The sequence below is a fragment of the Saccopteryx leptura genome, chromosome 1 (assembly GCF_036850995.1).
Source record: "Saccopteryx leptura isolate mSacLep1 chromosome 1, mSacLep1_pri_phased_curated, whole genome shotgun sequence".
NCBI classification, from domain to species: Eukaryota; Metazoa; Chordata; class Mammalia; order Chiroptera; family Emballonuridae; genus Saccopteryx; species Saccopteryx leptura.
In genome coordinates, this window is record NC_089503.1 from 47,468,745 (window position 1) to 47,491,543 (window position 22,799).

The 22,799-nt window shown below is 47.1% G+C and overlaps 1 protein-coding gene across 1 annotated transcript in view; it reads right to left on the reverse strand.

Annotated features, from left to right (window-relative positions):
• Positions 1 to 15,133: 15,133 nt before the first annotated feature.
• PARVA (parvin alpha) overlaps positions 15,134 to 22,799 on the reverse strand; it is a 185,720-nt gene continuing 178,054 nt past the window's right edge. Inside the window, exon 13 of the mRNA XM_066365746.1 lies at positions 15,134 to 19,387. Coding sequence (XP_066221843.1) covers positions 19,311 to 19,387 — 77 coding nt within the window. The 3' untranslated portion in view covers positions 15,134 to 19,310. The remainder of the gene's footprint in view (positions 19,388 to 22,799) is intronic.

Here is a 22,799-nt window from a genome sequence, read left to right on the forward strand (position 1 = left end):
CACCCACTCTAATAGGGCATGGTTTCCTGGGCTGTCATGGCAGTTCTGAAGACACTGCCTCAAGGAGGAATGTGTAGTAATGGCAGCTAATTTCTCCATCTCTGTTCCAGAGAGCATGATGCCATCTACCCCCTATGTCCCACAATCTCAGCAGTCAGGCAGCTAGAGGCTTGGTGGGTTTCTGCCTGAACTGCACCCCCAACCCCATCAGCTGTGCCTGGGTGTAGGGCCAGACCACAGAGTGCTCCACTGCCTGCAGAGGGGGTTGTGCCTGCCCCCGAGGGACTCTCGGTTGCTGGGGGTTTACCTTCTGGACGACCACTGGCCAGGCTCTGAGTCTGCAGATGGCAGTTTCAGCCCGAACCTCCTTCTCCTTAGAAGAGTTGGAAATGACTACAACCGCTGACTCAGAGCCACTCTTCCAGCATGAATGCAGCTTTGTCTTCAGCACCAGCTTCGGCTCCTGCAGCTCCTGGCTCTCAGTCTGAAGCTGAAACTTGAGCTCTTAAACCTGCAGTTGTTTCTCCAACAATTGTTGCTGCCAACATTCAGGTTCCAGGGCAAACTGCAGCTCACAAAACCACAATTCCTTCTCCAACACTGTTCCAGTTCCCAGTTCCAGGTGCTACTGGGGTTCAGCCTGCATCTCATACTGCAGCTCTCAAAAGTGGTCGACCTCTTGTTCCTGTTACAGTTCCTGCTGCTGTCAGTGCTCGGTCTGCAGCTCATCCTGGAGGGCTCGAACTTGCGCAGCCTCTTGGTACAGAGCTCTTGGTTTCTGCTCACAGGGCTGTAAAAAACACCCAGCTCATGGTCCCCAAAAAGACAGCTATGGGGAACCACATGTTGGAGAAGAACAAACACTCCACTACCCCACCCTTCAATGGTGTTGGCGGCCTAATACCAATCTGATCCAAATCCAGTCCACTATACCAGGTGTAATACCAGTGGTCGAGGCCAGGCAGGTCTACATTGGATTCAGGCAGATGGTAGAGAAAGTGGAGCCAGAAAGTATTGGTCCATTCCAATTAAATAGAGTCTCGCAACGGCGGACGAGCAAACTGGCAGGGGAAAACCACTTCTCGGACAAATGAACGGCAAAATGACCCCTCACAGTGGCGGGTAGGCAATCCGCCCTCAGCACAAGCACCCATACCCTTACATAGACATAAGGCCAGTGGCTGCACCCATGGCCATGAAGGTTCCCATTGAATTCAGGCAGATGGTAAAAGAACTGTGGAGCCAGATAATGGTGGGCCATTCTGTTTATTAAAGTCTCATAACGGCGGACGAGCAAACAGGCAAGGAAGATCGCCTCCTTTTCTCTTAGGGCTCCCAAGCCCCGAGCCCCTCCAGATTCACCCCGACTCACAGGCCCACCAGCCTCAGCCCTCTCTAGCAAAACAGATTGGGCAGAAATACCCCCTCTCCAGCAAACAATAGCAAACGATTGCCCCTCCCCACAGCGCCATGCAGTCTGCAATTTGCAAGCTGCCGCCCAGAGAGCAAGCACCCACAGCCTGCCACAGACTACACACACACCAATCCAAAATACACGCAAGCAAAAGTAAACACACTTGATTCACACTTGAAACACATTGGTTTGCCCAACAATAGACTATACATATTTGGCACTACCACGTGCTCACACACTAATGAAGCAAAGTTTTTGCAACCGGTAAACCAGCGAGCAAGACTAACAGCTGTTTTCCCAACACCCACCATCTCCAGGGCTGTCAGTGCTGAGTGTAACACATTTCTTTCTTTTCTCTTCTTTTTAGATTTTAATTATTGATTTTTGAAGGGGGAGAGAGAAAATGAGAGTGAGTAAGAGGGGGGAGGAGCAGGGAGCATCAACTCCCATATGTGCCTTGACCAGGCAAGTCCAGGCTTTTGAGCCAGTGACCTCAGCATGCCAGGTTGATGCTTTATCTCCTGCACCACCACAGGTCAGGTGAGTGAGACACATTTCTGTCACCTCTGGGGACATCCCTGGGGAGCATCAGGGCATTTAGTGTGGCTCCCGACTGGACGACCGCTGGCATTCCTGGGCTGCCCTGAGGAATGAATAGGAACTTGATCTGCAGAAGGAGCGACTCCACTCAGGGGCTGAGGTCCGGGAGCACATGCCTCTTCCCCGGAGGACTTCCTGGTGACCCTTCCCAGAGTGGCAGATGATAGGACCCTCAAGGGTGTTGTTTGTGTCATAAACAATACGAGGACCTCAGGTGCAAGGAATACAGGCTCAGGAATCTCGCTGGCCTGGGATGAAATTTGCCTCCAACCCTTCCAAGCTGTACGACCTGGGCAGCTCATTTCTCACATCTGTGGAAGTAATTACAACTCCCTCAGGAGGTTGTTGTGAAGATTAGGGGAAATGCTTGTATACAGAGTAGGTGTTCAAACATTTCAGCAATTTTAATATTGTTCCACGAAAGTGGAGGGCATTGGGGTCCAAGGCCACTAGGGCCAGCTTTGCCACCAGTCAGCTCTGTGACCTTAGGCAGCCTGTGTCCATCTGGAAGCTGGGACGTGGGTGCTGGATGAGATTATCCTCAGTGCTCTGAGCACTACACCCTGTGAGTCTGCCTTCCCTTTCCAAGTGGCCGCAGGTGGGGCTCCCGGGCAGCAGGCTATGAGGGAGGTTTGTTCTCCAGAACGAGGCACACGGGGAGCCATTGCAGGAACACCTGTGAGGGAACCAAATACACCTGTCATGAGCACGGATCAGCGGACCAGCAGCTGTGAGGGACAGTCTGTATGGGGGAGGAGTAGGCGTGGAGAGAAGCCAAATTGTGAGGCAGCTGCCAGAGCAGCCTCCACACCCTGGCCTGGAGCTCTCAGGCTGGGACGGCCCTTCAGAAACATGCTGGACAGGAGCGAAGTACTGGCCTTTGTGCCCACACAGACTAGTCATTGGTTCTTCAGAAGAGGCCGTGTAGTCTGAGGCCTGGCAGCTTCCTTGGCTGAGGGTGATGTCCGTGGGGGGAGTTGTGGGGGGGGGGGAGAGAGTTGTGGGGGTGGGAGGGTGAGGAGGGGAAGGAATGAGTGTTTGGGTTCTAAGGGGTTCTGATTGGGTGCCATAGCAACCACAGAAAAAGTCCTTTCCACCTCTGGACTTTATTTTAGAGAAGGGACTTGGTCTGCCAGCTTCTTGGGTTGGCCTGGTCTGACCTCCCCAGCCAAGGAGAATGTGTCTGTCCACGAATACTCACCCTCTGCCTGGGGCTGCCAGAAATGCTGAAGGCAAAAGCTGAGGAATTCGAAGCATTTATGACTTAGCAGGATTGTTCCAAAACTGCAGGCTTTCTCTGAAGAGCCTTCTGGATTTCATTGTGGTTGTTTCTTGGAACCTGGCCATGGACTGCCTGGGTCTCACTTGTCAGAGCCACCTCTCCCTGCAGGGTCTGCCGGCCTCTGGAAGGTCGGCTGGGTCCTGTGTGGGTGTTCAGAAGCCTTGCTGCAGGCCCAAAGGTGCAAAGCGCAGAGGCTGGAGTCGGAGCGTTCCCGCCGGGTTCAGAGGGTCGTTCTGGCCACCCCGCTTTGTCTCCCTGGGTTTGTTTGCTCGTCTCCCACATGGTGTGGTGCTGCCCTCAGCACCCAGGGCAGTGGCTTTTCCAGAGGAGGACAGCTCCACCTGAGATAACAACATGCTCTCACAGTAGGTGTTTCCTTCTCTGGTGTTTGAACGGTAGCTATCTTCTGATAGATCCTGCCTCCGTTTCCTACCCCGTTGTAGCTAATTGGCCCAGGAGTGGGCCTCTGACCCAGTCAGGGCCAATGATTAGCATTCATTATGAGGCACTTATTTGGAGACTTGTATTGGTATCCTAAGCTATAAATTCTGTGCAGTGACACAATAAGTAACCTTCCTTTCTCTATTCCTGTCTTCCTCTTACTCTACTGTGGACATCACTGGTCAATGCAAGAGAGCAGGGTGCTGGATTAATTAGTAGTGCCTGCTATAGGTATGTGAGGAGCAGAGTAAGCATGGGGCTATCTGCCAACCCTGGTCTTATGCTTGTAGGAATAGTAATAGCAATAACTCTGCCGTGGAGCCTTTGGTTTCACTGAGTGTCCACTGTCACACTTCTCATTCAGTCCTCCTGACAAACACTGGCTTATACAGTGGTTCCGCTTGGTCTGGGATGGTTACTGTCATGGTGAGGGCACAGTTACAGAAGGGAGGCCTGAAGACGGTGAGGTGGAAGGGAGACACTGGCTGAGTTAGGCAAGCAGAACCAAGCCACAGCAAGTGACAGGGTTTGAACCCAGGTCCTTCCCTCTAAATAGAAGTTCTCAGGGGTTCTGGCTTTATCTAAAAAATGTGTTCATGCCTTCTTTCCTTGGTCTATCCTGAGCGTGTAGCTTGACTCTCTGACACACAAAATCTAAGATTGTTGCTGTGGGTGGTTTGCTTTCTTTTTCCCCCAGGAAAGCCATTTTGAAATATGATCTCATTGAGTTATTGGAAGTATGCATCAATGCTGCACCTTTAACTTTTCAAACAGCATTTGTGCAGAGGCCAATGTGAGTAATCTTGGGTTGCAAATGGAGGAATCAGACTTTCAGTGGAGGCCATTCCCACATGGACAAAGGCCATGCCAATGGGGCCGCATGCTCTCAGTCAGCTAGTCTGGGCCTGGCCCTGCATCAGGAATGCTGTCATTCCATTTCTTTGGTTCCCTACCTTTGGGTCCACGGCTGTTCCCAGCCACAGGCACAGGAGCCGACCACTGGCTAGGGGCTGGGGGTGGTAGGGAAGCAAGATTGGAGAAAGTGGTGGTAGGATTCATAGGCAGGCAGCAGCTCAGAAGCCCTGGGAAGTTTTGGTTATTAAAGACTGGTCAAGTAGCTCAGTTGGTTAGCATGTCATCCTGATACACCAAGGTTTTGGGTTCAATCCCCGATCAGGGCACATACAAAAATCAACCAATGAATGCATAAATGGGTAAAACAACAAACTGATGTTTTCTCTCTCTCTCTTTTCTTCCCTCTTTCTCTCTCTCTAAAATCAATAAATAAAAATTAAAGACCCAGAGTCTAGCTGGAGCACCTGGGCACTAAGATGGTAGCACCCTCTTCCCTGGCTCTTATCCAGCTCTCACAGGCCTCCTGCCTCAACCTCTGTTTTGTATCGCGATTCCCCAGTGGGCTCAAAAGGCTGGTCTGGGCCTATCAGGCCAGTCAGCCCTCTGAATGGTGCCACCTCCCCGATCTCAAGCATTGCTTGCTGCCTGGGCTTAGCTCTACCTGCTGGGGTCCTCCTCTCCTCTCCTCGGAGATCTCAGCAGTTCTGGCTGCTTTCCTTGGGCCCAGTGGTGGTCAGCTGTCCCAGCCCCCAGTCTACCTAGGCCCTTTCTCTACCTCCAGCCACATGGTTGTGCTCAGCCTATCTCCTGGATAGCACCCCTGCCCGAATCCCCAGCCCAGGACAATGACAGGCCATTTCTTTGCTGGAGGGGAAGTGAGGCTTCCTCGGGTGTTCATACCTGTGCTTCTTCCCAGAGCCCCCAGATAACCAAGTGTTTGGCAGGAAAAGACACAGAACATAATCTCAGAAGAACATCTTCGGAGTTTTATTAAATGTTTCTTTATTCTGTTTGTTTCTTGCAGCCAGTTAAGGAGAGCCCACCACTTCCCCTCTGCCAACCAACTAACCAGATCAATCTATGAAATGAAATCAGGAAAAAACACAGTATGTGGATATTAAAATACCCACCCACCATTGCAGTCAAACACCATTAGCACGCTTTTGACTCGTGGCCTGGGGTAGCCACGATCACAGAATCACGAGGGCAGCAGGGAGAGAATCAAGACTTCTGAGTCCCAGATGTAGCTTCTTTCACCTTCTGTTTTCTGTTCTGTAAAACGAGGACAATAACAGCCCCGACCTGAGGGGTTGCTGAAGTGTCTGTAGGAGCCCAGCCTGTTTCTGGTACGTAGTTAGAATCCAACAAGAATTTTTTTTTTCTGAAGCTGGAAACGGGGATAGACAGTCAGGCAGACTCCCGCATGCGCCCCACCGGGATCCACCCGGCATGCCCACCAGGGGGCGACGCTCTGCCCACCAGGGGGCAATGCTCTGCCCCTCTGGGGCGTCGCTCTGTTGCGACCAGAGCCACTATAGCGCCTGGGGCAGAGGCCAAGGAGCCATCCCCAGCGCCCGGGCCATCTTTGCTCCAATGGAGCCTCGGCTGCGGGAGGGGGAGAGACAGAGAGGAAGGAGAGGGGGAGGGGTGGAGAAGCAGATAGGCGCTTCTCCTGTGTGCCCTGGCCAGGAATCAAACCCGGGACTCCTGCACGCCAGGCCGATGCTCTACCACTGAGCCAACCGGCCAGGGCTCCAATGAGAATTTGCCTAACATTTTTCCTTTATCACAGGAGCTCATCACTGAATCATGGCTTCTTGAGTAGAAATGGGCGTGGAACTGAGCTTTCCTAAGAGGGAGCATTTATCCCCTTGCAAAGTGTAAAGCCAGAATCCATGGACTGGGCCACTATCACAGCAGCCCGGCCTGGCCCATGCAGGTTCGCATTGGATTCGGACAGTCGGCAAAGAAACAACAGAGCCAAAAGCTGATGGGCCATAGTCTTTAATCCTAGCTTGCATTCGGCGGGCAAGTAAAAATACACACTGGGCTCCAAAACCCAGTCACATTCAGTGCTCACAAAGCTACTGACTTATCCGAGTTTCCTAGAATCAAAGGTTTCTAGCTCACCAGCCTTATTCTCCTCAGTTCCCCATCTCCTTCCTTATCCCAGATACAAACTGCACAAACTTGCATCTCACTCAGCACTCCGCCATCTTGGCTGCTTTTCCTGGCCTCCTCCACGTGGCCTCCTCCCGCTGCTGGCTCTACTCTCTCCTCTGCTGAAAATCTCAGGAACCAAGAGGGTAAACTCTCGTTCTGCCCCCATTTTATAGTGTAGAAATCCAAACCCTTAATCCAATATACATAATAGGGAGGTCTCTAATACAAAGACACTTCTGAGGCATGATTGGATTGTACCGCCCCACATCAAAAAGGGTGGGAAAGGCTTAATCCCAAAACCAAGCCCCAGGCTCCAACAATCCTGCCTGCCCCCAACACACATTAATATCACCTGGGCGACGGCCTCCTTGTGTCATCTTTAACAAAGTGAGCATAATACATTTTATCTGCCCAACACAAAGCATGGGAACACAATGACATGACCGAAGCGGGTCTGATCCCAGAGACAAGGGGCACAGCAGGAGCCTAGCAGGGATCATGTTGAAAGGGGTCAAGAGCAAGCAGGAGCAGCATGGGAAGAGATGCGGCCCACTTCCATGTAGTGTCTGAACTGGGGTCAGAGGAAGGCAGCCGGGCTCGGAAGTCACTGGAGCATTCGCCTGCGGGGACAAGGCCCTGTTCGTTTTGTTCTCTGCAGCATTCTCCTGTTCCTAGCACAGTGTCTGGCACCAGAGGCAATGTTTAAATATTTATTGAACCAAAGAAGAATAAATGAATGAATGACAACCTTATCAGTCAGAGCCTGATTGTTTCAGGAATTCCATTTAAAACAAGGCAAAGTAGAGCAGCTGCTGGCAGGAAGCAAAGGTTCTCTGGCAAACAGTGATTGGTCAGGCAGAACAGAACCGGATTCTAGTGGCCTTGAGCAAACAAAAGGAGTCTGGGCTGTGGACGGTGGAAGCCACTAACAGTTGTGAGAAAGGGTGAGTTCAAGAGGTTAGAAGCTGAACTCTGGAGCGAGGCTGCCTGAGAGCAACACCTAGCTCTCTCACTTCTGAGGCATGTGACCTGTATCAAGTCACTACACCTCCCTGTGCCTTCACCTCTTCACATGGAAAATGAAGATTAAAATAGTACCGCCCGTGTAGGGCTGTTGAGAGGATTAAATGAGTTCATTTGTATAAAGTGCACAGTATAAGTGCTCAATTAGCACCGCTGTTAGTGTTATTTGAGAGGGGTGTCAGATTCTCTGAGCTGTGCGTCAAGAAATTTAAGCAAGGAACATGTGCAGAATGGATTAACCCAAAGGGAAACTAGTTAAAGAGGCCGTTGTAATATCCAGGCACGAGAGGTTGAAGCCTAAATAGAGAAGTAATTGGGGGCCTGAAGACCTGGGGGATGAATGCAAAACAGGTAGTTCATAAAATAGCAATCAATAAACATGACTGGCCACGTTGGAGGGGGTGGTCAGAGACGGGGAAAATTCAGAACTCCCTTATGCATATGAAAGGACAGGTACCTTGGAAGGTGATGGCACCTCTGGATGGGACAAAGGCTGTAAAAAGAAAGAGCAGGATAAAAATCCCTTTCGGGGTATGCCAACCTGGACTTGGGGTAGATCATTCAGGAGATGTTGTAAAACTGGACATGCTCAACTGGATGTGTGAGGTGTTGGGGCTGGAAGGAGGGCAGGTGGTGGTAGAAGCCAGAGAGAGATATAAGGAGAGGAGTATGGAGGATGTCCCCAGGGAGCATTAACATTTGAGGGCTGGAGGGAGGAAAAGAGGCCACCTAGGAGCAATCAGAGCAGCAGCTAGAGGCTGGGACAGAATTAGAAGAATGTAGTGTCACTGAAACTTGGCAGCCAAGTTCCCAGAAGGAGGCCAGACCAATAGATGCTGGTTCTTCAGAGAACAATTTCAGTTTCTGAAAAAGTAGAGGTGGGCTGTAGGGGGTCCAGAAAAGAGAGGAGAATGGGAGAAAATGGAATCAGTATGGATCCGTATAATTTCAGGAGAGGGTCTTAAGAAAAAAGTGAACCAGGGTAGAAGATAGAATGTAGGAAAAACTGGTTGAAGGGTGAGTCCTTTTTTGTCCTAGAAGTTTGCGTGGCTTGGAATGAAAGTCAAGCTGCTGGAGGAGGAGGGAGCTGGTCCTGGAGGAGGCAGGTGGAAGGAGGGGCAGTCTGGGAATTGAAGTGGGAAGAAGGGAGAGGCAGTGAGAAGAGATGTTGAGATGCTATGGAAAGAACATGAAGCAAACAGCTTTGATTTTTTTTTTTTTTTTTTTTTTTTGGTGAAAGACAAGGTAAAGATATAGGATGGAGAAAGAGGGAGGAGGGGCATGGTGAGAAAGTAGGAAACAAGTGTTTGTGCAGATGAATGCAGTCCGTGAGAGATGAGAAAGGATTTGCAGGAGTTAGGGAGCACCCGATGGCAACTGAAGGATAACTGAGTAGTTAACTGGTGTGTGTCCATTCTGTGATTTTTCTGCAGCAATTCTGCGGTGGGAAACGAGTAGGGACACCTACTAATAGGACTGACCAAAGGGTAATCTGGAGAAGCAAGAAAACTCTTGAGTGTGATAACAGAGTCCAATGGTTGGCAGTGGAGCCCAGACTGGACTTTGGAGTTCTTGCTAACTCTTTGGAATCTGTGGACCAAAGACAGTGATTTCCCAGCAACAAGTAAGACTTTAGAAAAATGATCCTGAATCTCCATTTGGCTTTAGGGCGAGCTGTGTGGTTTTCGTAGCACCAAATCTGTATGAAACATGAAGTTGCTGATCCTGGAGGCAAATGCCCCTTAGGAGGACAGGCAGCTGGGACTGGAGTGTTTTCTGGTAGAATGGTAGAATCTACTGGGACCTTCAAAGGCATCTGGTGCTATCTCATGTCAATTATTTCAAGTGAGCTGCATCTGTTACCCTCATTCGGATGGAAGAATCCGTTTGAGAAGAGACCCTGCATGTTCTGATCACATTTTGTACATATTATATAATGGAGCTGAACCCAGAACAGGCATTCCACAAGCATTCCCTGACTTGACTGCATTCTGATCATGCTTGGGGCTCCGCCCAAGATGTTGATGAGGCTTCTTCTTGTCCCATGGTGTTCAGCATTCCAGCCATCAGTACTAGGCAGGCCCATGCCACCATGGGTGAGAACATGTCATGTAGGGATTGGAATTGTCATGAAATGAACAGGAGAGAAAAATCTGTGTCTTACTGACAAATCCTACTGAAGGCGTGCAGGTCAGAAAGTCATTTAATCTGTAAATGAGGATGTGTGGATGGGTGAATTTTATAAACTAATCTGCCAGGTCCCCTGATTAGAGTGGTTGCTGACGAGCTTGATCTCTCACAGGCAATGACAGACTTGGTCATGGGCCTGGACAACACATTTCCACTGCAGGATAGTGGTGTATTGTGGGAATTAGCTGGGAGAACCAACGATGAAGGAGAAACAGGCTTAGGTGCTGCACAGAGAATTTACCTCCCAGCCCCCCACATGCACTGCATCAATCAGACTCCAAACGTGGAAGAGATGATGAGGGGTCTATGGCCTCGGTGACCTAGCTTAGTGAATGCTTACTGGTCACCACCTTTTTTTTTTTTTTACTTGATTATACATTCTTTGGTTGACTTTTTTTTTTTTTTTTTTTTGTATTTTTCTGAAGCTGGAAACGGGGAGAGACAGTCAGACAGACTCCCGCATGCGCCTGACCGGGATCCACCCGGCACGCCCACCAGGGGCGACGCTCTGCCCACCAGGGGGCGATGCTCTGCCCCTCTGGGGCATCACTCTGCCGTGACCAGAGCCACTCTAGCGCCTGGGACAGAGGCCAAGGAGCCATCCCCAGCGCCCGGGCCATCTTTGCTCCAATGGAGCCTTGGCTGCGGGAGGGGAAGAGAGAGACAGAGAGGAAGGAGGGGGTGGGGGTGGAGAAGCAAATGGGCGCTTCTCCTATGTGCCCTGGCCAGGAATCAAACCCGGGTCCCCCGCATGCCAGGCTGACGCTCTACCGCTGAGCCAACCGGCCAGGGCCTTGACTTTTTTTTAGTAAATTTTTTTTTACTTTTATTAATTTTTTTAGAGAAGAGAGAGAATGAGAGAGAGAGAGAGAGAGACAGAGAGAGAGGAGAGACAGAGAGAGAGAGAAGGGGGGAGGAGCTGGAAGCATCAACTCCCATATGTGCCTTGACCAGGCAAGCCCAGGATTTTGAACCGGCGACCTCAGCATTCCAGGTCGACGCTTTATCCACTGCGCCACTACAGGTCAGGCCACCTTTTCTTTTTGAGTTTATTGGGGTGACATTGATTAATAAAACTACATGCTTTAGCTATACAATTCTATAATACAGTATCTGTATATTGTATTGTGTTCATCATACCAAGTCAAATCTCCTTTCATTGCCATTTATACCCTTTATCCTCTCTTACCAACCCCAGTTGTCAATTATTTTAAGCCAAATGTCCCCCGTCCATGAGAGTTTATATTCTCCAATGTCATGATGAATAAGGAAAGATGGGGTAAACTCGAGTAGAAGAAGGCTTCCTTCCAGGAGTTGCTTTTCAGAAACATGGGCAAATGTTTGCCAAGGGCAGGTACTGTGCCTGCAAGCAGGTGGTGAGGCCATTGTTAGCGTTTCCAGGAAGACATATAAGAGCCTGAGAATCGAGCAGTACCAACCCTCTCTCCCATACTGAGCAAATGTGTAGCAATTAAATATCTATTGTACTGTCCACCTCAATAAAACATGGCACTCTTTAAAGCAGTTGCCTTAATGACGTTTGTGTGTCTTGGAATGCCTTCTTAGGCTAACAAATCGTATCTGAAGATGTGAAAACATGAAAATCGATAACAAGAAATGAAAAGTCCATTTCACTGATAAAACATCATTTATCTTAATCATTGGGGCTTCTCAGAATTTCCTAAGTGCCCTTTTAAATGCCAGCATCAAAGCTAGAGTCCACCTATGTGTAGAAGGCCTAGGGGCTCAAGGCAAGAATATAGACAGCTCAGGACACAGCCTGCTAAGAGAAGCATATTTGGGGGCAGGTGCTCACTGGACTGGTTTCCAACTAAGGATTGCCTAAGTGGGGCTTTCCAAGGATGATTCTGGTATTTCAAAACTCCCAGTGTAAATAACATACCTTCCTATGAAAGCTATTTCTCAGGACACTGTAAAGCATAAGTGATCCACTTTTGATAGGTAGGTAGGCATTCTAGCAATAATAATTCATTCTGATTATGCAAATTGGGAAAACAAAATTATTTGACCTCCACGTAGCCTATACCTTGCCCTGCCCCCACATTGGCTGACAGCATTTCTGCCCACCACTCCCACCAAGTCCAATCCACATAGGGATAAAGCAGCACAAGTCCTTTGTGGTAAGAAAATTGGAGGCACTGGTCCCCAGGGACCAGCTTTCTGACTGCTAGTCCTCTTTCCTTTTGCTTCACATACCCGGTCTCATTCAGTCTTCAGGTTCCTTGAGCTCTTCCCAGAGTGCCAAAATGCATTGAGGTTGGAGGTGGTGAAGGAGCTCCTGCACTTCCAGAAGCCCCAGGGAAGTGGAGGATTAAGACCAGTTATCAGGCATTACCTTTCAAATCACAGGGAGCTTCCAGAGCACGCTTGAGTCCAGATTGGGGATGGACGGAGCCTCGGGCTTTCCTGGTCTCCTTAGCTCTCTGGCTATTACCATGGTATGCAGATGGAAGGCACAGATCTCCCTGTTGCTGACATAGCTTACTCCAAAGTTTTCCTACACAGTGGCCAGTTTTAAGTATTTTTTTAAATTCAATTTTATTTAGGTGACATTGGTTAATAAAATTACACAAAAATTAGGGAATATTTTATCGCTTCATATTCATCTTGAAATATCCCCTAATTCTCACAAAAAACTAGGGGATAATTTATCGCTTCATATTCATTTTAAAATATCTCCTAATTTTTGTGAGCAGTATATCTAGGTTTCAAGTGTACAACTCGTTATATTGCTTTGTGTGCCTACCACCCAAAGTCAAGTCCTCCGTCACCATAGTTTTGAACCCCTTTCCACCCTCTGCCCTGTCCCTCTGGTAACCACCATGCTGTTGTTGTCTATGAGTTTTTGTTTATCTTGTTTGTTCATTTGTTGCTTTCAGTTTTACATCCCACATATGAGTGCATATGGTTCGCAAGGCTTTTTAACATATGTTGCTTCCCATTTTTCTTGTGATAAAATCTGTAGTCCCCTAATCCTCTGATTACCACCACCCCCCCACACACACACTCTAGCCATCTTGGCTTTCTGCTAGTTCCTCCAGGGAACCAAGTCTTCTCCTGACTTGGGATCCTCACACGTTTCCTTAAAAGGCAAGCTCTTCACTTGAGTAGCTCATAATTCAGGTGTCACTTTAAGATGAGACTTCCCAGGCCCTGGCTGGGTAGTTCAGTTAATTAGAGTGTCATCTCAATACATTAAAGTTGTGGGTTCGATCCCTGGTCAGGGCACATGTAAGAATCAACCACGGAATGCATAAATAAGTGGAACAACGAATTGATATTTTTCTCTTTCTTCCTCTCTCTCTAAAGTAAATAAAGAAATGAAGAGACTTTGCTAGAAGACCTTTCTTAATATCAAAATCTAAATGAGATTGATTTCTTTCATAGTTTTCTGTACTTCTCCACAGGGGTTATCACAAGTGGTAAGTATAGCAGGTCCTTGAATAATGTTTCATTCAACTTTGCTTCATTGTAATGTTTATTTAAAAAAGAAAAAAGTCGATTCCTGGCTGGGGCCACTGTCTGTGTGGAGTTGGCATGTTCTCCAAGTTTGCGTGGGTTCTCTTGGGACTCTGGTTTCCTCCTACACCCCAAAGATGTTCATTCAGAGGAACTGGCGGGTCCACATTGTTCCAGTCTGTGTGAGCGTGGGTCTGAGTGGCCCTGTGACGGAAGGGTGTCCAGTCCTGGGTGGGTTCTCATCTTGTGCTCTGAGCTGCTGGCCACCCACAACCCTGAACTAAGTGGATTGGAATTCTCTTGTTTTTATTAATCTTTCCTAAATGTATGTATGTATAGCTCAGATTTATGTTGATGTTTAATATTTTAAGTGTTTTGGGTCTTTAGAAGTTTGGTGATGTTTTTATGCCAGGAATATGCTGTAGGAACTTAACTGTTGTATAGATCAATTAGCCTGTGGCAAAATTGGTTTTGTTATGTTGTTTCACTTAAAGTTGCAGTTTCCAAGAACCTATCAAAGATGTTAAGTGAGAAATGACTGTACCATTGATTTGTGATTTTTTTGCACGTCTTTCCTGTTAGACTGAGCGATACGAGTGTGCCTCACTTGCCACTGGACACAGCCCACCTAACACAGTGTAGACACTCAGCTCATACTTGTTGACTATGTGGCTAATTGAGGGTTCCACAGGGCACCCATCCTACAAATTTCTCAGGAGGAAGGAAGTCCCATGGTCAAACACTATTGGGACGTGCCTTACTCTCTCTGCCTCCCCTTAGAGTCACAATATACACTAGTGTAGGGAACTCTGAGATAGGCTCCAATTAGAAAGCAAAAACTAAAAAAAAAACAAAACTGTAGAAATTGAGTTTAATTTTCTTTAGCCTGTTTCTCAAACATATTTAAATGTGGCTTTTTTTTTTTTTTTTTTTTACTGAATGTCTATGAACATCCTACAGAATGGACTTTGAGATGCCTCACTGGTGGCTTCCTACCTGGGAAGCCTGAAAGTCTCAAAATTTTCAGGTGCACTGAGCATCCTCACAGTTGCCTTATGGTCATCCTGAACATGTATTTACATATTCATATGTAAATATGAATCACCACCATAGTAAAGCAGACATGAGAGCAAATTTTGAAAAAAAAATTGGAGCTAGCCTGGGTTTATATTTTTCATGGAAAAGAAAAATGTAGAAATTTGGTATTGGCAGACACAATCTTTGTAGTTCTGACAATGAGCCATTCATACCTACTAACTTGTCATTTACTGAGACCTGACTCTGCAAATGTTGTAGAGCTAGTGTGTGGACGGAGGTTCCTGAGCTGGTGAGGAGTCCACCTACTACTCAGCATTTGTGTCTCAGTGCAGGTCTCTGTATCTACAGCAACTCTTTTGAATCTTCCAATAGACCTCTGTGAATTTGATGTGGGAGAGTGCCTGTGATATGAACATTAGTGAAGATTCTAAGACATATCCCTTTTGCATATCTAGGATGTTTTATGTAGGAAAGTTTCCAGAGGTGGGGCTGTATTAAAGGCAGTGGATCTCAAATTACTTTTGGTCAGCCCCTACTTAGGGCAAAACTGCCTGACCTACCAACTCCGTCTTGTTTCATTTTCCAGTGGAAAAATAAATTAGTGATAATTTGTGGGGAATGGATTATGTATACTTTTGCTCTAGCACTGGAATATGGATAATTCATATTTGAACCACAATGTATACATGTCTTAGAGTCTAGTTATTGGAAAATTAGAGCCCTAGGATACTATGGATGCAAATAAACTTCACTATACTCTGTAGGGTTAACCAAGCAAGCCACAACAAAATACACTGATAATGACAAAGCTAAGCCAGCAGTATTTCATAATTAAAAAGTACTGAGAGTAGCAATTGGAAATTGCAACCAACTTCAGGCAACACTGATGATGTGCTGGTAAAGAGTCCTTCTCCCAGATTTTGGAAATGTCAAGTCTGTGCCTATACACGCGAAATCAGAACATTTGGATTGAATAGACCAGTGCGTAGCTGCTGGGCTTGTAGCAGAATACTGTAGGGTACTTAGTTGATTATAAATTAGTAGCCCTACTAATAATGTACAACTGAAAGCTTTATCAGACTGCACACATACTATACCACTCACCATAATAATCCAAGAGGACTAAAAAAAAAAATCAGTTCAGGGCACATGAAATATCTCTAGTAATATGTCCCCTGAGACCCACCTACCCCCCAGTCTAGTAGGTCTCAGCCTCTGACTTTTTTTTTTAATTTTAAGACTTTATTTATTCATTTTAGAGGAGAGAGAGAGAGAGAGAGAGAGAGAGAGAGAGAGAGAAGGGGGGAGGAGCAAGAAGCATTAACTCCCTTATCTGCCTTGACTGGGCAAGCCCAGGGTTTTGAACCAGTGACCTCAGTGTTCCAGGTTTACACTTTATCCACTGTACCACCACAGGTCAGGCTCAGCTTCTGACTTTTGAAATCACTGTCTAGGCAGTGTTACCTCCTTGGGGTGAAGCTTTCGTTCCCTAGCTCAAGCAGACCAGAGACGGACCTTTGGATTTACAAAGTGCTCAGATTCTCATTTTTCAAATGCAAAAGGTTTTAATACTCAGCATAAAATAATCTCCAAGATATAACATTAAGTGAAAAAAGCAATGTGTCTGACAGTATATATAATATGCTATTTATGTTAAAAAAATTCAATTTTATATGTATGTTGAGGGGTTTATTTATTTTTTGTATTCTTCTGAAGTAAGAAGTGGGGAGGCAGAGAGACAGACTCCTACATGCACCCGATTAGGATCCACCCGGCAAGCCCACTAGGGGGTGATGCTCTGCCCATCTGGGGCATTGCTCCGTTGCAACCAGTCACTCTAGTGTCTGAGGTGGAGGCCATAGAGCCGTCCTCAGTGCCCGGGCCAACTTTGCTCCAATGGAGCCTTGGCTGTGGGAGGGGAAGAGAGAGACAGAGAGAAAGGAGAGGGGGAAGGGTGGAGAAGCAGATGGGTGCTTCTCCAGTGTGCCCTGTCTAGGAATTAAACCCAGGACTTCCACATGCTGGGCTGACGCTCTACCACTGAGCCAACCAGCCAGGGCCTGTCTGTTGAGGTTTTTTAATGGCTGGATGACCTGTGTAAGTGAACATAAGAAATGAATCAAAATAGCTGTTTCTGGGGAGGCGTGCTGGCTGTGGAGGCAGGGAGGAAAATTTCGTTTTTCCCAATTCCTCACTCATGCTTTTACAATTGTGCACCACTTATATATTAACTATTAAAAATATCAATGAGTTTAAATTTAGAGAAAAAAAGTGAGCCTATATAAACTAAATTTTTATCTCTGTTGTTTTTTTTAAGCTTTTAAGAGACAGGTTTGGTTAATTTCCTGTTCTGATGCCATTTCCCCCTTCAAAATCATGGTTATATATTGAGCAGGAGAATCTAAAGGAAAACTTCTAAACGAGATGACAGGGTGCTAAAAGCAGTCTAAGGCCCCAGAATTCTGGACCGAGGCTAAGGCCTCAGTCTTTAAACACAATGTTCTGATAAGTCAGACTTCTTATTTGACTTCCCAAGTGTTCTGAGATGTTTTTACACCATGTACAGGCAGTCCCCGGGTTACGAACAAAATGAGTTCTGTATGTTTGTTCTTAAGTTGAATTTGCATGTAAGTCAGAACAGGTACATTTACCTATTAACCGCAACTTAGACAGATGGTTGTCTGAACCTATATAGTATTTATTTTTATTTTTCTGTGCATATAAATACTTAAACATTTTCAGACCAACAGAACATAAGTTGTTCATAACCCGGGGCACTCCCTCTATATAAAATACGAAAAGAAGCGCTCTTAGTAAGGGCACTTGTTACATTTACATTTGCAGCTTGAATATAAGAAACAAAAGACAAAACAGGAGATCAGATTCATATTACAAAGCACATTGAAATGTTCGCACTGCTCTTCCTTCACCCACTTCAGTACTGCTGGAGGAGACAAAGCAAGGACTCACCTTGCCTTGCTATCAGAAATTTAAACGAGAGCAAACACATATTACACTATTTAGTGTTTCCTAATGAAAAACGCAACATTTCATTACTTATGTAAAAAAAATAATCGTATCCTTTTCCATAATTTGACACAAGACACACATTGTCTTTATATCTTAAATGCTTGTTATGCTGAGTGACAAGTCTTTCTTAGAGTAAAATATCCAAAGAAATATGTAGTGTCTCTACACGTTAGGGGTTCTGAGTTACCGCAGAGGGACCATAGAGGGAGAAATGTTTAGGACAGTATGGGAGGCCTAACACTGGGTGGTGTAGACAAGCTCAAAGTCAATTCCTCAGGCTAGAAGAAGGCTTGGTGCAGGGGGCCTAAGGCAGTGACCAATCAGGCACAGACTCCTGGAAGCGGGTATGCAGGCTGTGTCCGTTTGGCATGTTTGGGAATGTTCTAGAATGAAGATGTATCAGTAAGCATTATTAATTATCCCAAGGCCTTGGTCAGTTTATTAAGACTGTAACCCCACAAGCCCTGTCCCTCGTCTGAGGGTATTTCCTTATTGTTAAGTGTGCAAATATTTTCCCCCTGCTTCTTGTCCTCCTAGTCTCCCCCACTTTAGCACCTTTCTTATTCACACAGGACTTGACAGCCTGGGACAAACAGAGCCTTGTATTTCCAAGTTGGGTTCACAGAGAGAGAGAGAAGGGATACAAGTCGCCACAAGCCCACAAGTAGCCCACGCAAGGAAACCGCTCGGCTGGGGGTCTGAATGGCTTACATTTTTCCTCGCCTGAATTAGCTGCTAATTACATGTGGGCAGATGTAGCCAGAAATGGTCTAAATGATCAATTAGAAGGCAAAAAGGAGTTCCTTTCTTTAAAGTTCAAGGGTCCCTGGTGAAGAGCCCTTCTTCCCAAGCCATGCTCACATGGGTCTGTACTCAGCTCTCTGTGGTGGTGGAGTATATTGTACATTTCCCTAATGATAATGAATTGAGTACTTATTTTGCAGGAAAATATAGGGCACTTCCATTATGTGCAATCAAGCAAAAAGGCTGCAAAATGTGCCACTCCATTAATTTTAAATAGAATCCTTCCCAAATGTCACCCTGAAACCAGAGCATGGGGTTATTACAAATCCAAAGGAATTAAGAGTAATTTTCATTTGTACAAAGGAGTTGGGGAACATGATTCCTGCCACACATACACTATTAACTGGGTTAAATTTGCTTCAACAATTTTAGTGGAATTGCCTCGCCCTGACCTGGTCTGCTTGGTGGTGAGCTCAGTGGGCTCCTGTCTTCTTTGTGGGTGCATGAGCACATACTCACATACAATTACAGGACATGCAAAGACTGTGATATAATTGGCTAGTTATTAACAAATATGTTGTTCATAGAGGAGAAACAAATGCTAATTTCTGGTAAGTCACTTTACCTCTATGAGCCTGTTTCCTCATCTGTAAATAGGGACTCTTAACACCTGCTTCAAGGGAAGTCAAAAGGACTAATGAGTTTGAGTACATCGGAGCACTTAGTGTGGTATCTGGCACATAGTTTACACCCATTAAATGGTAACTTATCTTTTTATCTTCTGTGGGGGTCTATTGGGCCTAAGCTGGTTCTCAAATCACACTCAGGGAAATCTGGACCCAGCACCAGGATGGGGACAATCTTCCTAGGCCATTGCTGGGTCAGTCCCCAGGCCTGGGAGCTGTTGGTCAGCTCACCAGGTTACTGATCATTTGCTTTCTAGTTCGGTTCCCACTCTCTTTGGGTTGTAGCTGGACTTGTGGGAGAGCACAGAGCAGGAGACAGAAGTAAGCAGGTTAAGGTGGTTTGGAGGATGGTCCAGTGCGCCCCTCACTCCACGTTCCGGTACTTGCTGAAGAGGTTGTACAACACTCGCAGTGTGGATTTCAGGTCACAGTTGACGATGTCTGCATAGAAAACATAATGCTTCAGTGGGGCCACGTGGCCCAAAGTTGGCATCTATTGACCTCTTCTATCTACCACCCTCCTCATGTGCCCAACATGGTCCTGCATGATGGGTGTCCCCCCTCAGCCACAGGACATCTCTCTGTGCTCCAGAAGAGCTCCCTAGGTAGAAAACTTGTAAGAAAAAGAAAGAAAACCTAGAAAAGTCAGCAGAGTAGTTAGCTTCAGGGAGGAAGGAGAGGATTATGTTCCAAAAGGGAGGGCAAGTTGGAGGGAACTCCTGGAAGCTGGGATGAATCTTTGCCTTGAGCTGGGTGGTGGCTGCACAGCGGCTCTTGGTAATATTTCACTAGCCTGAACATTTATATTTTATGTACCTTTCTGTAGAGGTGATATTTTTCACAGTAAAAATGATTAAAAAGATATCTAACTCTACAGAAGGTAAATGATAATGAGAAGACAATAATGACGTGGATTCAAAACCATCAGGCTGAGCCACTGGGGAAAGGGGCTGGGGAAGATTTCAGCATCTAGCAGCGTTCTTGTCTAGAGTCAGGGATGCTTCAAGACCAGGCTGACAGGGGCCAGTGGCTCCGTCAGGCTGGGCTGCAGCTCCCAGGCCTTAGCCTTGGGACCCTTGCCCATGTGGTTGTCACAGCCAGGTGCGCACAGGCCCTGCAACGATGGGCACCCACAGGGTTAATGTCAAGAGTCTGGGGCTGGGGAATCGCCTCAGGGCACCTCCCTACCCTGTGGCCCCTCCTGTATGCCTCTCTCAGGCCTTATCCCAGTTGTAGACTGACCCTCTTCCCCCCCAGCTAAGCTTAGACTCCGCTCCAGCTTCTCCCGTTGACAGACGAGGGACTACGTGGGAGGCCTGGAACTCAGCTTCCCTTTTCGCTCCCACGGTGGCTCATGCATATACCTGAGCCTCCACCTGGGGCCCTGCCCAGTGGCTGAGCCCTGTCATGTGAGTCACTCCTATGCCATGGGGGCTGATTCTTGTCCTCCCCTGATGGTTTGGTGGTGTTTCTTTTTTTCTTTTTAAGATTTTAAAAATTATTATTTAAGTGAGTAGGGGAGATATAGAGAGACAGACTCTTGCATGCACACTGACTGGGATCCACCTGGCGACCCTTGTCTGGGGCTGATGCTCTGTCCATCTGGGGCATGCTTGAAACTGAGCTATTTTTAGCAGCACCTGAGGCGAATGGAGGCTCCACAGAGCCATCCTCAGTGTCTGGGCCAATGTGCTCAAATCAATCAAGCCATGGCTGCCGGAGAAGACAAGATTGGGGGGGGGGGGGGTGATGGGGAAGGGGAAAAGCAGATGATCACTTCTGTGTGTCCTGACCAGAATTGAACCCGGGACTTCCACACAACAGGTCAATGCTCTACCACTGAGGCAACCGGCCAGGGGCCTTTTTAAAAGATTTTATTCATTGATTTTTCAGAAAGTGGAGAGACGGGGATGGAAGCAAAGGAGTATCAACCCACAGTTGCTTCACTTTAGTTGTTCATTGCTTGTTGTACCTGCCGTGACCAGGGAAGCTCAGGGTCTCGAACTGGCGACCTCCAGGTTGATGCTCTAACCACTGTGCCACCACAGGCCAGGTGGTGGTGTGTTTCTTCTTTTTTTAAAAAGATTTTATTTATTGATTGATTTTAGAGAAAGGAGTTGGGGGAGGAGCAGGAAGTATCAACTTGTTATAGTTGCTTCTCGTATGTGCCTTGACCCAGCAAGCCCAGGGTTTTGAACAAAAACCTCAGCATTCCAGGTTGACGCTTGATCCACTGTTTCTTAAATTCCACTCAAGTCAAAGATTAGGAAGTCACCCTAGGTGGAAACTGCTGGGAAGGCACAGAGGAGAAAGAGTGAGCTCACCACGGGAGTGAGCGTGATGGGGAAGGTAACGTGGCACTGGAGCCATGGCAACAGTCTCCTAATGGGTCTCCTCAAAGCCTCTCGTCCTCTCCCAGCCATTCTACCCACTGGACTGTTCAGCCTCTGGGTATTGTTGTGTTTCCAGGGAACTAAGGGTTATGAAGCCCGGGCAGGAAAAGACATCTGCGATGTAAACCCAAAGTTTCCAGGGGGTTTCAAGGTACAATAGAGCTTTGAGTGTCAAACAGCATGGCAGAGAATGTGTTTTCCTGACCTTAAAACCATGTTGCCATGAAAAATGCCTCTACCGTGGCCAATTTGATTCTGAAACACCCTCAAAGAGTTACCAACGTTGGCATGTTTAATAAAGTCTGTCGCACACTGCTGAATCTCCCTTTGCAAGGAGAAGCACAGAGACCAGGGGGTGCTGGGGCACACGGCTCGCAAAGTGCACTTTCACAAAGCGCCATTTCAGTGTTATGTGCCCTGGAAATTTTCAGCATGGGCATGCTGCCCAGTGTAAGAACAAATAAAAACAGATGTGTTTTTCCATTCGCATTGGTCAGGAAGTTTCACATTAAGCAGTTCAATAATTGTGTGAGAAATATCATCTATAGGCTGCAATATCCCTATAGGTTAATTGACACTGGGAATCTGTCCTGAGGGACTTAAATGCCTGAGAGCAGAAATATCAGATGGTGTACTTCCAATGGTAACGAGGAATTTTTCCATGAAGCCGCTCAAGAAAACAGAAGGAGAAATGCTGACTAGAGCTCTCTTACGCCCTCTCCTACCCAGAGGCAGGGTGCTCGCCATCGGCCTACAGGACACTCTGGGTCCATTCCTAATGGCATTAGGATGCTGAGTGGCCTTGCCAGGAAGAGAAACCCTAGAGGGACACCAGCCTTGCTAGAGGTCCTCCTCTAGCAGTGATCAGACATTTAAAAGAATGTGACAGCCTGACCAGGCAGTGACGCAGTGGATAGAGCCTCGGACTGGGATGCCAAGGACCCAGGTTCAAGACCCCAAGGTCGCCACCTTGAGCACGGGCTCATCTGGTTTGAGCAAAAGCTCACCAGCTTGGACCCAAGGTCGCTGGCTCGAGCAAGGGGTTACTCAGTCTGCTGAAGGCCTGCGGTCAAGGCAAATACGAGAAAGCAATCAATGAACAACTAAGGTATTGCAATGCACAACGAAAAACCAATGATTGATACTTCTTATCTCTCCGTTCCTGTCTGTCTGTCCCTGTCTATCCCTCTCTCTGACTCTCTGTCTCTGTGTAAAAAAAAAAAAAAAAAAAAAAAAAAAAAAAAGAGAATAAGGGGTGGGTTTTGTGGGCTGGAGCTGAAAGCAGCCAGGTCTGGAGTGAGGCATGAAACAGGATCCCAACCAACAGCTTCACAGTCTACTCTCGCTGCCTGCTTTCTCCTTCAGCTCCACAAGTTACGGAATGCTCACAGGATACTGTCCTTAACCATGCTTTCCTGTTCTATACTCTCGGCATGTTGACTTCCAACAAGTGGAAGACT